This window comes from Haemorhous mexicanus, chromosome 27, assembly GCF_027477595.1.
Source record: "Haemorhous mexicanus isolate bHaeMex1 chromosome 27, bHaeMex1.pri, whole genome shotgun sequence".
Lineage (NCBI taxonomy): Eukaryota > Metazoa > Chordata > Aves > Passeriformes > Fringillidae > Haemorhous > Haemorhous mexicanus.
Window position 1 is genome coordinate 4,050,746 of NC_082367.1, and position 13,577 is coordinate 4,064,322.

At 41.1% G+C, this 13,577-nt stretch overlaps 1 protein-coding gene across 7 annotated transcripts in view; it reads right to left on the minus strand.

Moving 5' to 3' along the window:
* Positions 1 to 203: 203 nt before the first annotated feature.
* The window catches only part of ZMYM4 (zinc finger MYM-type containing 4), a 38,150-nt gene continuing 24,776 nt past the window's right edge, over positions 204 to 13,577 (minus strand). For 6 of the 7 annotated variants that reach the window (XM_059868459.1, XM_059868460.1, XM_059868465.1 and 3 more), the window contains 14 exons: positions 13,416 to 13,556; positions 13,088 to 13,125; positions 11,759 to 11,903; positions 11,459 to 11,583; positions 10,943 to 11,114; positions 10,295 to 10,348; positions 9,999 to 10,178; positions 9,388 to 9,482; positions 9,085 to 9,256; positions 7,283 to 7,434; positions 5,889 to 6,000; positions 4,565 to 4,813; positions 3,553 to 3,682; positions 204 to 1,977 (listed from right to left, as the gene is read on the minus strand). In XM_059868459.1, the coding sequence (XP_059724442.1) occupies positions 1,770 to 1,977; positions 3,553 to 3,682; positions 4,565 to 4,813; positions 5,889 to 6,000; positions 7,283 to 7,434; positions 9,085 to 9,256; positions 9,388 to 9,482; positions 9,999 to 10,178; positions 10,295 to 10,348; positions 10,943 to 11,114; positions 11,459 to 11,583; positions 11,759 to 11,903; positions 13,088 to 13,125; positions 13,416 to 13,556 (1,973 nt within the window). In that variant the 3' untranslated portion in view covers positions 204 to 1,769. The remainder of the gene's footprint in view (positions 1,978 to 3,552; positions 3,683 to 4,564; positions 4,814 to 5,888; positions 6,001 to 7,282; positions 7,435 to 9,084; positions 9,257 to 9,387; positions 9,483 to 9,998; positions 10,179 to 10,294; positions 10,349 to 10,942; positions 11,115 to 11,458; positions 11,584 to 11,758; positions 11,904 to 13,087; positions 13,126 to 13,415; positions 13,557 to 13,577) is intronic. The other variant, XM_059868462.1, reaches the window with a different exon arrangement.

Here is a 13,577-nt window from a genome sequence, read left to right on the forward strand (position 1 = left end):
TGAACCTTCCCAATCCAAACCACTGTGCCTGCAATGTCACTGTTCAATGTAACAATGAGGAGGGGCAGGTTGGTGTTCATGGAGCAAGAACTGAGCCTGCAGGAGCATCCCTGTGCTGAGGAGTGGCCAAAACATCTCCCCTGGGAATGCCAGGCCATGGAGAAAGCAGAACCTTTGCTCAGAAATGACAGACACAGATGGGCTTTGGTCAGACAGAATCAGGGGCAGGTTTTACTTTTCACATAATTTTCTGTATTAAAAAATACATCAGTGAAATCTGTTACAGGCAGGGACAGGACTACCGAGTACACAACGTCAATAGAACTACTTTCTGATTTTATTTTTGTTAAATTACTTTTGTAACTGCTAAAAAAATAATAATAAAAAAAACAACCAACCAAAACAAAACAAAAAACCTGAAATATTATTCAAGGCTGTTGATTTTCATCTCTTGAAATTTTAGTGACAAGCTCAAATATCAGACCCTTGTTACAGAAGATGGATAACTGACCAGAGCTAGATAAAAACCATATAATTCTCCTCTTCAAAAATAGCTTGGGTTTCCAATGAATTTGTGACCACTGGTCATCAGAAACACACACCTAGAGCTTGAGAAAACAGATATACAGACAGTATCTGATAATGTCCTGTCCTCTAAACACCACATGGGAGCTTTACTCTTCCAAAAGACTCAGTAACAGCCAAGCCTTAAAAAAAAAATCTCTTTCAATTTCCAACACTATGACTAAATCTCTTTGGGTGGGGTGGGATAAAAACACACATGGTCATTTTCTACCACAGTTCTGTTGTCAGAAGTAATACTGCATCCTTTGTACAACACTGCCTGTGTTGCAAAGGTGGAAAGAGAAAGAGTGTGTGTGTGTATTCCTGTTTGAAATGACAAAGCCCTCTCTAGATTTGCCTTACAAAAGAATCAAAACCATAGGAGTAGGGAAAGAGGAGAAAGGAAAGCTGCCTTAAGGGAAATAAACTTTCCACGCACCACAGTATTCACTGGGTTATATGGACAGACTGCAGACTGGGATAGGAATTCTGCACAGAGCCCAGGACATCCCCTCCTGGACATTCCCCAAAGGTCACTCAGGAGTTTGACCTGCAGCACCTCTTCCAACACAGCTAGAGTTGGTGTGAGCCCAGAGCGGAGTCCGGCCTCGTGTGACCAGTGAACAGCAGCCAGAGTTGTCCCTTGGGATGGCCAGTGGCTCCTGCCTTCCTAACACTAGATCCCAGTTTCAAAAAAAAAAGTATAAAAGTGTAGGTGTGGGTGTATTTATAACGGAAGGTGTCTGTCTAAACCTCACCCCTTTCTCTCGCATCCTCTGGAAGAGCTCAAGGATCTCCACGTGTTCCTTGGCAGCAAGGGCTGCCAGCCAGCAGGCTGGGAAGTCACCTGAGCCACAATCTAGCTCTCCATGCCCACCAGTGTGAGGGTAGATTTTACACAACCATTTTCCTTAAAAATATCTCACAACTTTTAAAAATCCTAAACAGATAAAGGATTTATGCACCAATCCAATGGGTGAGTTCCACTTGGATTTGTTCTGAGGATTGATCAGTGCTGCAGGACGTTGGGATTTGCAGCTTACACAGCTTGCTTCCTTCCAGTTCCAGTTTGTACATCCACTGTGGTACAAAATCTGCCTGTAGGTGACGTTATCTTGGCTTATTTGATACACATTTCCAAAGGCTGGACGTATTCACATTTTGGTGCTTCTGATGTGTATTCAAAGGAAAATACCCCACTGCACTTAGTCTGATAACTCAATATCAGAGTCCTCTGATTTGACTTTGGCAAGTTCTTCGTGTACCTCCCTCACCATAAGAATCCTTGTTAACATGATGTCCAAGGTTCCTGGGTCTATTGGCAATGTGGAATACCATATGGGGCTGTTGGGAACACAGGAGCGCTCGGGCTGCAGGTAGAACACATCACTCCTCTGCTTCACACTTTCAGAACTGCCAAGGCAAAGGAAACAAGGTTCAGGAACTTCAGGCTGCATTTACAATCTTACCAAAAGTTTAAGAGAGAGTGGCAAAGAAATCAAAGTTACATTGGCATGGCAACACTGTCTCCCCCTTCTTCAGAGGGAACAGTTAAGTTGTTTCCAGGTCACTCAGCATTAGTTGCTTATAAAGAAACAAAGAAAATCAAAGTAACTTCTTTACAGCTGTGGTTCTTCAGTGTCATCCAATTAATGGTAGAGTGAAAAATGCATTTCACATGCAATCTGTGAGTGAAACTGGTTCTGGGACTCCAGAATTGCTGGAAATGACCTCAAGGCTTAGACTGGATATCAGTGAAAAGTCTTCACTGAAAGGGTTGTCCAGCCCTGCACAGCTGCCCAGGGCAGTGGTGGAGTCCCTGTCCCTGGAGGGATTTAACAGCCATGGGGATGTGGCACTTGGGGACATGGGTTGTAGTGACCTTGGCAGGGCTGGGGGAACAGCTGAATTTGATGAGCTTATAGGGCTTTTTGAACCTAAATGATTCTAAGGTGGAGTTTAAGAGTGAGTAAAACTAAACCCCAGCTTGCCTGGCCATGCTGCAATGCTGAGCCCATCTGCCTGAAAGCCTGACTGACTCCAAGGCACTTCCAGGCTCTGGTAGGGTTCTAAGTCCCTCCTGCCTGGTTTTGGGATAATCACACCAAAACAGCAAAGGGAATTTGTACTGCTGCTTGCACCACAGCAGAGCTCAGCTGTGAAATGTGATGGGGAGCAGAAAAATGCTTCCCCAGCCCAAGAACAATTAAAAGCTTCTAATAATGTGCCAGTGAAGACAAGGAAGGTAAGAAGAGGGAAAGAAAGAGTCTGGACAGCTGCATGCCTGCCTCTGCCTCAGGAATGGGATATTTGTAGTAAACTCAGTAGATACATTTCTGAGAGTGATTTATCTGAGTTTCAGCTGACACTAATGAGATGCTGTTTCATTTTACGTGTGTGTTTCCTTTGAAGAGAGAAGAACATCACCTTCCACCTGCTCAAGGATCTAACTGAAGTTTATATAGAAACAGGAGAGAAAAATGATTTATATCTCTGTCCTTCCTATACTCTCCTTCCTAACTCCTAAACACAAGTTAATCTCACATCTCAGCAGGCAAAATTTATCAGGAGTTTTACCTAATTCACTCTTCTCCTATACTCTTTCAGAAGAAACATGAAGTTCCCTGGGTATTAGTTATAATCTCCTCACAACAAGGATGGTGTATGGGAATTAAGGGAGATGAGAATGCCATGGGCACTGTAGTAATGTCTCACATTTATAGCAAAGAATTTATTTATTTAAAGAATGCATCTCTCTCTGTAACTCTGTTCTTGACTCAACACCATTAACAAACAAACAAAAAAAAGCTGTTTGGGTTTGGGGGTCTCACAGCAGTGCTGCTGCTGGAATTCCAGTTCTGCTCCCACTGAGGGATTGGGAACTGGGGAGAGGAACCACAGCACAGGCATAGAAGGTCTGAGTGGGCTCCTTGCCCAAATGCCTGTTCTAATCTACACACAGACCAAAACTCAAGTTCTGTCACTCACCATTTTGATAAGTAAAATTCATAAAGTCGGACAGGGCACCGGAGGGGATTATCTGTGTTTTCAGCCATTTCCACTGCTGTTGGAACCTCCTCATCTTCACTGCGTTTCCTCTTCCCTACTGATAATTTATCTGGATACACAAAAATGGCATCACAGCAGCTCAGTGAAAAGCAGCACCTTCAGAAACAAGGCCTGGTGTTTCAGCCCAGCACCCAGTGGTGACTCTGCATCACCCACACCGACTCCTTGAATTGGTTCTGTCACGTGTCACCACCCAACCATGGTCACCTGGTGTGATCTGCTGGGTGGGCAAGGACTGCACATCCTACAGGCCAGGTCCACAGCCCATTCCTCATCTAGGAAACCCACAAGAACTAGCAGAAAATATGGAGGATATAATTTTACTTATTAAAGACAAATTCATGTAATGCACTGGAGCTATGAACTGAAGAAGCCAAAAGGATTAAAGACTTTTCTTTCCCAAGTGCCAAAATTTATTGAGAACAAAAATCTGTGTCTTTGCCTCTGAGTGCCAGCCTCATATTGTTGTTCTCCACTGGGGCTGCCTGGTCTGTTCCCCACACAGACCCAGGACAAATATGGGAATTAAAAAGGCACAATAAAGGTCTGGACCTGCAAAACCCAAGGTTATGAAGTGCTGAGGAGGAGTTTAGAAAAGACCTTTAAATCTTGCAGTATTAATAGAGCTTTATGCAAGCTGAGGATGTTATGAAAGACTATTAAACAAATTTGCAGTCAAATCTGTGACACCTTTGTTAAGTTTTTCCTGGGTGCCTTGGCTCTTTGAGAATTTCTCTTTAAAGCAGTGAAAAATACTGCAAATGTATTCAGGATAACAGCATATGCTTAGCTCTGCTTCCTGCAGAACACATTTCTCCCCAGTAATTTTTAAAAGAGAAGCAGACAATACAAAATCACAGAATTCTCTGATTCTGTAATTCAGACCACACAAATGTGACTGCCCAAACACCAATGATCAGAGAGCACTCACCTGATTCTACCTCTTGTTTTGGAAAGGGTGGGAAAAAACGTAAATATGTCATCTTAGTATTATACTTCAGAGTTCGGGTGCGCCTCATAACATGGGCAAAGGACAGTTTCAGGTGCTCACTGACATTCTTTAGTTGGAAGTATTTGGTGTTGAAGAACAGAAGAGTGTTCAACAAAACGATGGGGGAATATGCACCCAGCTGCTTACATTCCCACAAGTGTTCCTCTTCGATTCTTGAGAACATATAACCTACAAAGAATGGGCAAAGAAAAAAGGAAATAGGTATTTATGCATATAAAGCCTCTTTCAGCTAACCTCTGTTAATGAACCACATATCAAATCAAATTCACACCTATCATCAGCAACTGTAATCCAACAAAACCAGAATAACTCCATGCACAAACATAAGAGGGAGCATGGAGAAGCAAGCTGTGGAACAGCATAATCTTCCAATACCTAAAGAGAAGGATAAAAAGGAACTGCAGACACCAGCAGATTCTCACCAAGTTCTAATTTCACTGTATTAATCCACAGTCAGCCAACTGCAACATGTAATTCCTACAATGTGAAGTATGAGTTTAAAATGTCCCATTTTGTGTATAAATAGCCCATTGTGATTATCCTAAATCAGGAAAGGGAGATGTGGGGGCTTAGAGGAAATTTGTTGTAAAAAAATGTCACTGTGTGCAGCAAACTATAGATAATTGGATTATTTCTGTATGAAATAAAAAGTTCATTTTTCTAAATGAAAAGGTAGTTGTGGAGTTGCCAACCTTATTCAAATTCCACTGATACTCTAAAGATGTGTGCTGGTCCACTAATACTCTAAAGATAGGGCTGCTGTCCAGCTCTGTAACCACATAATCAGGCTTGAAAATCAATTAAAAGTATCTCCAGAATTTGGGAAGTCTTAATTTGGAGTTGAGACAAGATTCCAATGATTTGCTAATGTGATCCCCAAACTCAGCAGGAGTATTTCCAGCACTAATAAGGAAATATTAGTACACAGATTTTGCAGTACCTCATCTCAAATACAGTATTAAATTCTGGCTACTTGTATTAAAAAAAGAGCAAAAATTTGAGGATGAAGAAAACTAATGAGCTGAGTGCCAGAATGGGAAACCTTTCTCTCCAAGGATTGATCAGAGGCAAAGATACATTGAAGTGTAATCATAACTGGTAGAAACAAACATAAAACCCATTATGTAGAGAGGGGAGACTAATGTGAGAGCTTCAGATCACATTCTCTTCCTGGCCCTGAGAAAACATTAATTTATAATACAGCTTTGTCATGCAGCTACACAAAACAAAAGAACTGTCTTACCATTTGGAAGAATTGTAGGTTCCCAGATTTTCAAAAGTTTTGTAAGTTCAATCATAAACCTGGAATAGGGCTCGGTGAAAATGTTATCTATTCTACCATTCTCAAACAGGTACTACAAGAGAAAAAAAATAGGAAGAAAACCAGTTTATGATTCTATAACATTGTAGAGAAGATACAGCACATCAAATTCTTCTCCTTTCTTATGGCCCAGTGGCTTATGGAGTCAAACACTTTGGTGAAATCTCCAGTAAAACAGCAAATCAAACTTTCTGCAGAGACTGGGACCACTCCAGTATGAAAGGAGAGATCTTGGCAAGAACTGTGGTTAATATTTCAAGCTCTAGAGCTGCTTTCTGCAAAATCATCTTCCTCTAAATATTTTTGAAAGAGTCTGCTGATAAAAACCAGAATAGGTATTGAGAATTTTTCTATTGAAATGAACTCGACATGTTAATACCTCCTGACAAGAGACACAGGCTGCTGAAATTGCTCAACTTGCAGCACCAAGGAGGAAAAGTTCCTTAAACTTTTCAAGGAGCAGTTTAAAAAAGTTTTCTCAAAGGAGTTTGTATCAATAAATAAGTCAAAACTGTGACACAAAAATCCCTGATACTCTGAGAACTTATCAATCTCCCTTTGAATTTTAACTCTGTCTACATTTTGTCCAAGCATAGCAAGGAAAAAAACAAAAGATAATTCCATGTCTAATTAAAGAGGTTTTATGTCAAAATAGCTTTTGACTGTTTATCTCAAAATGACTGTTTCAAAACAGGACCAAGCAGGCTGTTCTAAAGGAAAGAGAAATGTACTGAACATGGAGTTTTAAACACAAATTAGCATTATTCTAAGTTTGTATTGCTACTGTTGCAAGGCTGATAATAAGGACTTACTACATTATTCTTAGTATTTTCTAATTACAATGCAGTTATTCCCAGTGTATTTTCTCTGTAAATATTGCCAGAGGTATCTGTCTTGTCACTGAGAATCCTTCCTGGGCAACCTCTTCCACATAAAATTATAGATTGGAAGAGCTCTGTGCAATTATTTTAGCTCTAAACCATTCCATCTTAAAATAAGGATTTCTGAGGAGCAGATCTTTCCTAAACATGAAAAATGATCCACAAAGTTCCAAATCCAAGTACTTATAACTAGGTAGAAACACTCAGCCCCAACATCACACTCCTATAAAAGGACAGAAGAACTTGGTCACTGTGACCATAAGAAAATCCAGAAAAATGGGTCCTACACAGGACTAAGGCAAACAATGAAACACAAAAAAGAGACATTCTTGCCTCCCCTAAAAAGCCCAGGCTGCTCTGTGGGACTGTGGATGTCCCATAAGTGACCAGAGCAGTTCTGGATGTTCTCAGCAGTGCCCCAAGCCCCAGAGTTACCTGCTGAATTCCAAGGCACAAGTACAAGATGCTGTCAGGGTCGTATTTTTCTCCGTTTGGTCTCCGCACCTCTTGAATAAACTGGCACAAGCCAAAACTCAGCTCAGCAAATGTGCATGAGAGAATGTCCTCCTTGAGCTTCACAGGATGAACTGGGCCCAAAGAAATGATTAGAAAAATTATTTCAGCACATTAAATCTTCCCACTTTCCTTATTATTTCATGTAGGCAGAACTCCCAAATTCCTGTCTCACACATGAATTACCCTGTATGATTAAATGGTGAACTCCTTCCTATCTGTTGGCTGAGAACTGAATGATTTGGCCAATAAAACTCAACCAGCTGCATTGCAGTCAGTACAAATGTTACAATGAGTACTGAGGCTGCAGGAATTTAGAGCACAGACATGGAAATGTTTGGGAATCTGCTGAACCCAAAATGTGGGGCAGCAATGGCTGCAATGAGCTCGAGGCTGATAAATGGGTTTCATCCCTCCAGCTGGACTCAGGGGAGTGAGAGACTCACCAGAGTCAGAGAGAGACCCTGAGTATTTCTGGCCATGAGTTGAGTGCAACATATCCCACTTAAAGGAAGAGTTCAGTGGGACATGCAGGGGGTTTGGAAAGGGAAGCAGCACAACCAGGAATTGATTGATCAAATGATCTGCAATGAAATTACCAGGCTTGGCTGCTCCACACCTCAGAAATGCCTGCTTGGGAATAAGCAGGGAATCTTTCTGGGAGTGGGCACATTTTCCTGGAAATGACTGTAATATTTACTTCTTTGGCCTCAAGAAGAAAACATAGTAACTCATGTGAACACTCCTCTTCTGGGAAATAAACCCCAGCTGTTCTCATGGAGGGACAACAAAAATTCCAAGTAAGAGATGAAAAAGCAGATCTCATCCTAACCAGAATTCTTCCCTTTGCAGGTCTTTCTTATCAGAGTCCTGCCATGCTTAGTTCTTTAAATTGAAAAAGTATTATTATGGTTTGCTCTCTTCCCCACCATTCCCAAAGAGCTCAATTCTATTCCTAAATTCTCTGCTTGACTCTGAAAATTTGCCCACAAAACTCAGTGCAGTGATGTAAGATCTGAGACCAGGGAAAGGAGGAGTTAGACACTGCCAAATCCCAGTTCTGCTGGGCTTTTGTAAAAAAAAAAAAAAAATTAATCATTGGAAAAAACCCCAAAATTGTATTTGTCATTGTTATCTATCACCCCTGTGAGACATGAGGAGCAATAAAGTTTCAGGCAGGTTGCAGCACAGAATGGGTAGACTTTTGAAATGTTTCTTTCCAGCTATGAAGCCTAGAAATAAGGTGTTAAGATTTTGATGTTGGATCACAGGATTTTTTTACAGCAAACAGTTCTGCTGACCAACAAATACTTTGGGAATGTGCCAGCTACAGATAAAATGGATGGGGCCCAGTTGGTGTTGTCAACTTACAATTATGGCCTGATAGATCTGTAATTTCATGGTTCTATAATAGCTCAGAAAAGCTCTGCAGCTGCATAAAGCATCTGTGCTGCAAATGAAGAACTACTGCATGCAAAGGAAGGCAAAGTGGAGATTTCTAATGCTTTAGAGCCTTTTTTTTAAAGGAAACAGATCAATTAAGAATGTAATAGCTATGATTTTTAAATGCATGGAAAGATGTAAGACAGAATTCTATAAAATCTGTTTTCTACTCATGGGCATTGCAAAACCCAGTGGTATCTAATCCTAATTTTCACCTGAACAATTAATCAAGCCAAATGCTCTTCAACAGTATTTCTGTTTCCACTGAGAGACAAATTTACCTGAAAACTTCAGGTCCCCTTGTTCCTCCTGTGCATTTTTCCACTGGACCCAGTTCTTCCAGGCATTTACCCCATACATGTACTTGAGGGTCATCCCAGAAACAGAGCAGCCAGGGTAGGAGCCCTGCATCAGACTCCGGGGCTCCACAGCAACTACAGACTTCTTCCGTCCCTACAGGCAAGCAAAGACATCCAAACAAAGCAGCATTTCATCAGCTCCTCATCCATGGATGGTTAGATTAGGGCACATAATGTGGTCATTTCAAAATGGAAGGGGTTTGTGTTCCAGAAGTACTTCCTTACCCTTCTTTTTGGCTGTGGGAAGCCATCCCTGTGTCTCCGTCTTGCCCGTGAACGTGAATGCAAACCCGGTCCTTTACTGAGAGGGTCAAATGAGTCTGGAGTCAAATCAACACCATGAAGAGTTTAATCACATGATTTAGCAGCCCAGGTAGAAGTGTCACTGTCACTGAGATACTATGGAACACCTTACAGCTGACAATCACGCCTGTGTATTCAAGTAATCCTGACATTTGACTAATTTAGCAATCTGTGCATTTGCTGTATAAAGATGGTAAATTCTCAGTAGGACAAAAAAGCCCCCAAAACAGTGGGAGTGTTTATTCAGGCAAATATCTTAGCAACCACTCCACATGGATTATACCCAGGGACACAGAAGTGATGAACTCAAAGGAGGTAAGCCAGAACTTCCTGCTACTCCTGTCAGGGGTTCTGCAGAGTGCTGTCTTTAAAGACAGCAGTAATATTCTAAAAATAGTAATATTTTGTACTGCAGCTTTTAACATCCACTGTCACGACATGAAAATGCACAAGCAGGCTGCTGGGACAATGTTCATGCAGAAAATTGTGTGTGCTTTTATAAAACAATGAGTTTTTCTTCACATGACACCGACCTGATGGGAAATCTGCCTCCAGGTCCTGTTCCACATCACCTTTGGAGAACGGCTTGAGTTCTGGATCAGGTTCTGGAAGGGCATTGGATCGTAAGGTGTAGTGATTCAACTCCTCCTCCCAGCTGTGTGGAGTGGACACTGCCTCTGATTCCAGATCTCCACTGTACGTGCTGCCCTGGTCTGCAACGAGAGGGACCACAGGGACCATGTGCTACAGGAAAGGCAGAACCAGGAGTTTGCAAGAAAAGATGCAGCAGGATCAAAATTCATTTGTAAAATCAAGAAATCTGACTGACCTTTCTCAAATATCTTGGGGTCCAGGAAGAGCTCATGCTCAGATGTTTGTGATCCTTTAGAAAAAGAAGAAAATCTGTATCTACACATGACTGACAGTTTGAACAACTAATATAAAATACTTTGAACAGCAAAAATCCATGTATTAGGTCATAACATGAGCACACATGCGGTGCCTTCTCCTCCACTGGAGCTCCCCTACCAGCTTTCTACCTTGGTTATGCTATTGCAGGGGAAACAGAAATCACAACTAACATAGGTTTGGTTTTCCAAAGGCTTCCATCCCTCCCTGTTTGTTATTTGAGTCATCTATAGACCAGTAGGATATTTTGTTTATCTCTTTCCAGCTTGTTTCACTTTCATTACATGGACTGGTTGCTCTCCAACAAACTCTGACCTGCCTCACCCTTCACGAATCCTCCATAAAAAGCTTGATAGGAAAATATTATTTTAAGGCAGCTGCTCTGTCTTCTTGCTTTTGACTCTTCCTTCTAACACATGATGTACTGATCTGGAGGTTTCTACCTCTGGTAACCTGTCCCTGTCACCACAAGTCAAATCAGCCTGTAGAATCAGGGAAAGGGAAATTTCTGTGGTGAGAGGACCTTCACCTCACTGCATTTCATATCCTTTTTAAAACCACCACTTACCACCATGAGAGTGTGTTTTTTCTCTCTCTGCATCTTCTGCAATCATTTCTGCCATCTGAAGGAGATCAGCTTCAAATGGATTAATGGAAATCTTTTCCTTGTTTTCCTGAATGTTTTCAATGATTTTATCAGCATTATCTGGGGTGGTTGGGATGAGCATGGGAACTGGTACCTATGGAACATATGGAAAATATCAGAACATACTTAGGGGTGAAGGGAAACAGCAAATACACTAAGGAGGTCCCTCCCATTTAACTTTATGTATATTTTAGGACTACTAAAATGAAGTTAAAAATAACTCCAGACTGGACAACTCTGTACTCTCCCTCCAATTTGGTAGTTTTGTGTGATAATGTTTAACCAAATATGATGTAATAAGGAGGGAAATGGCATCAAGGACTCCAAATCCCACTTGCATGAGCAGACACAGCACCCAGTGACACAGTGCTGGGTGTGCTGGATGCAGAACAAGCCTGTAAACCACTGCCTTCTGTAGTGACCTGCAGCATAACTTACAGGTACTGGCATTCCCAGGGGAACTGGTGTGTACTGGGTGTAGAGGTGGAGGGGCACTGGCACAAACACTGGTACAGGAACAGGTACCACGATGATCTGGGGCTGAGCAGGTGGTGCTTCTCCTTCTGTTGTAACAAAAACAGAATACACCAAAAATTGTTGGAAAATACCATACAACAACTGAAAACTAGTTAAGGTTTAATAATACATTCAAAAATACTCTCTGTTACATAAATCATGTATTACTCTCTCAACTGCAGTACAGACAATTCCAACAGGGGTAAGAGATCAGACACCCACCTGTCTGGCATTCTTTGTTTTGTGTGTGAGGTTTGCACGAGGTGGCCTTAGTCTGAGTGATTGGCTTACACAATAAAGCTTTGTTTTTCAGAAGCCTGGGTGGTTTTGATGATGGGAGCTTTAGGGCATCTGTCTGGGTACTTGCCTGTTTGGAAAACACAAATGAGGGTCAAGTCAGATTTGGTTTGAAAGATAACATAAGACTAGAATTTGTTCCATACTAGGGGAAGCTGAACAATTTAAAACTGTATTTTCTGATAAAAATGATCATTGAAAAACTACTGCAAAATGAGCTTGCTTATTTGGTGCTTTCTGGTCTCCATCTTAATTTATTTTGATCCAACAATAATGTTGTTTAAAGCTAATTTTGCTAATAAAGCTTATTTTGTTAACAGTGCAGTGAACAAATCTGCAAGAATATTTGGTTTCTGACGTCAAATAACTGCTATAAACTTTTGACCTTGGAATTTTATTGATGGCAGAGACATAAGAGGAATTATGTTAAGATACTTTTGATGACTAAAAGTCTGCCTGATACAGACACTGATAAAACTGAGTAAACTAATGTGAAACCATTGAAAACAAATAAATGCAAAAATGAACAGCAATGCTGGCAGCAGCACTATAATTTCCTGATACACACAGACTGACTACTCATGCTTGTACTAATGTCCTGCTAACTGTAATTTTCAGTCATGCATTCAAATAACAGGATCTATTTCAAGAGGAAAAACATACTCTAATTCATAAGTGACACTCCAGCTAAAAGCAAAGCTGTCAGTCTTCCAGAACCTAAAGCTACATAAAAGCATCTCTGTATTTTAGGAGAGTTGCAGGATGTTATACCACATACCTCCAAGAGCTCAGGAACATGAACTCTCTGAGTTATCCCCAGATAAGTGGTGACAGTGGTTCCCCACAGCTCTGTCACCACTCTGCCAGGGAGTGGGGAAGGAAAATGAAGCTGCAGGAGCTTGGTCATGTCAGTCCCAGCAGCCCAGGCTGGTCCTTTTGCTATCCTATCCCACTTCTGGGCACAAAAGGCAGCCTCAAGTGCAGAAGCCACACATTAATTACTTGGGAAGCACAGACACCTCAAGAGCTACAATCTGACAAGTTTTGCCTTAAAACATCCAATCTGTCAGTGGACACAAGACTTCTCTGTACCACCTAGGTTATATTCATTTTTTAAAAAGCATCTGCAAGTTGGGTGAATTTTAAATCTTCATCAAAAATTAATTACAAAATGATTGTGCCAAACTCTTGGATACATTACTTGTTATTGATACAATCTCGGCAAAACTGAAAAAAGTTTTTTGTAAAACTTACATCTCCTATTGTTTTTGCTGTCACAGTAGGAACTGCACCTGTGAAGGAAAAAAAACATACAATAACATGTCTACTTATCATCAAGAACAATAATCCATATTCTGCCAAGGTCAAGAAAAAGAATTCCAATTAAAACTCATTCCCTGATGTATGTACATAAATTTAAGTCATTATTTATCCCTAGATAAAGGAAGGACAAAAGCAATCATCTGCACTGATGTGAAGCATAATGAAGAAGTGGCTGTTGTTCTCAGTAAAATCCCTGAGCAAATATAAATGTTCAGGAATAGAGATGTAAAAGTACAGGCATGGTATTCAGCTGCCTTACCCTGTAAAACATTGTTGGAGTTAACAGTAGGCTGGGCAGCTGGGGTGCTTGCAAGGGACACCACGTTTGCTATGACAGGGGTTGAGTCCTTTCTTAAAGAAGGAGGGCCTGAGGAGGAGGCTGGTGCCATGGAAAGGTTTGCTGGACACAGTGGACAGAAGA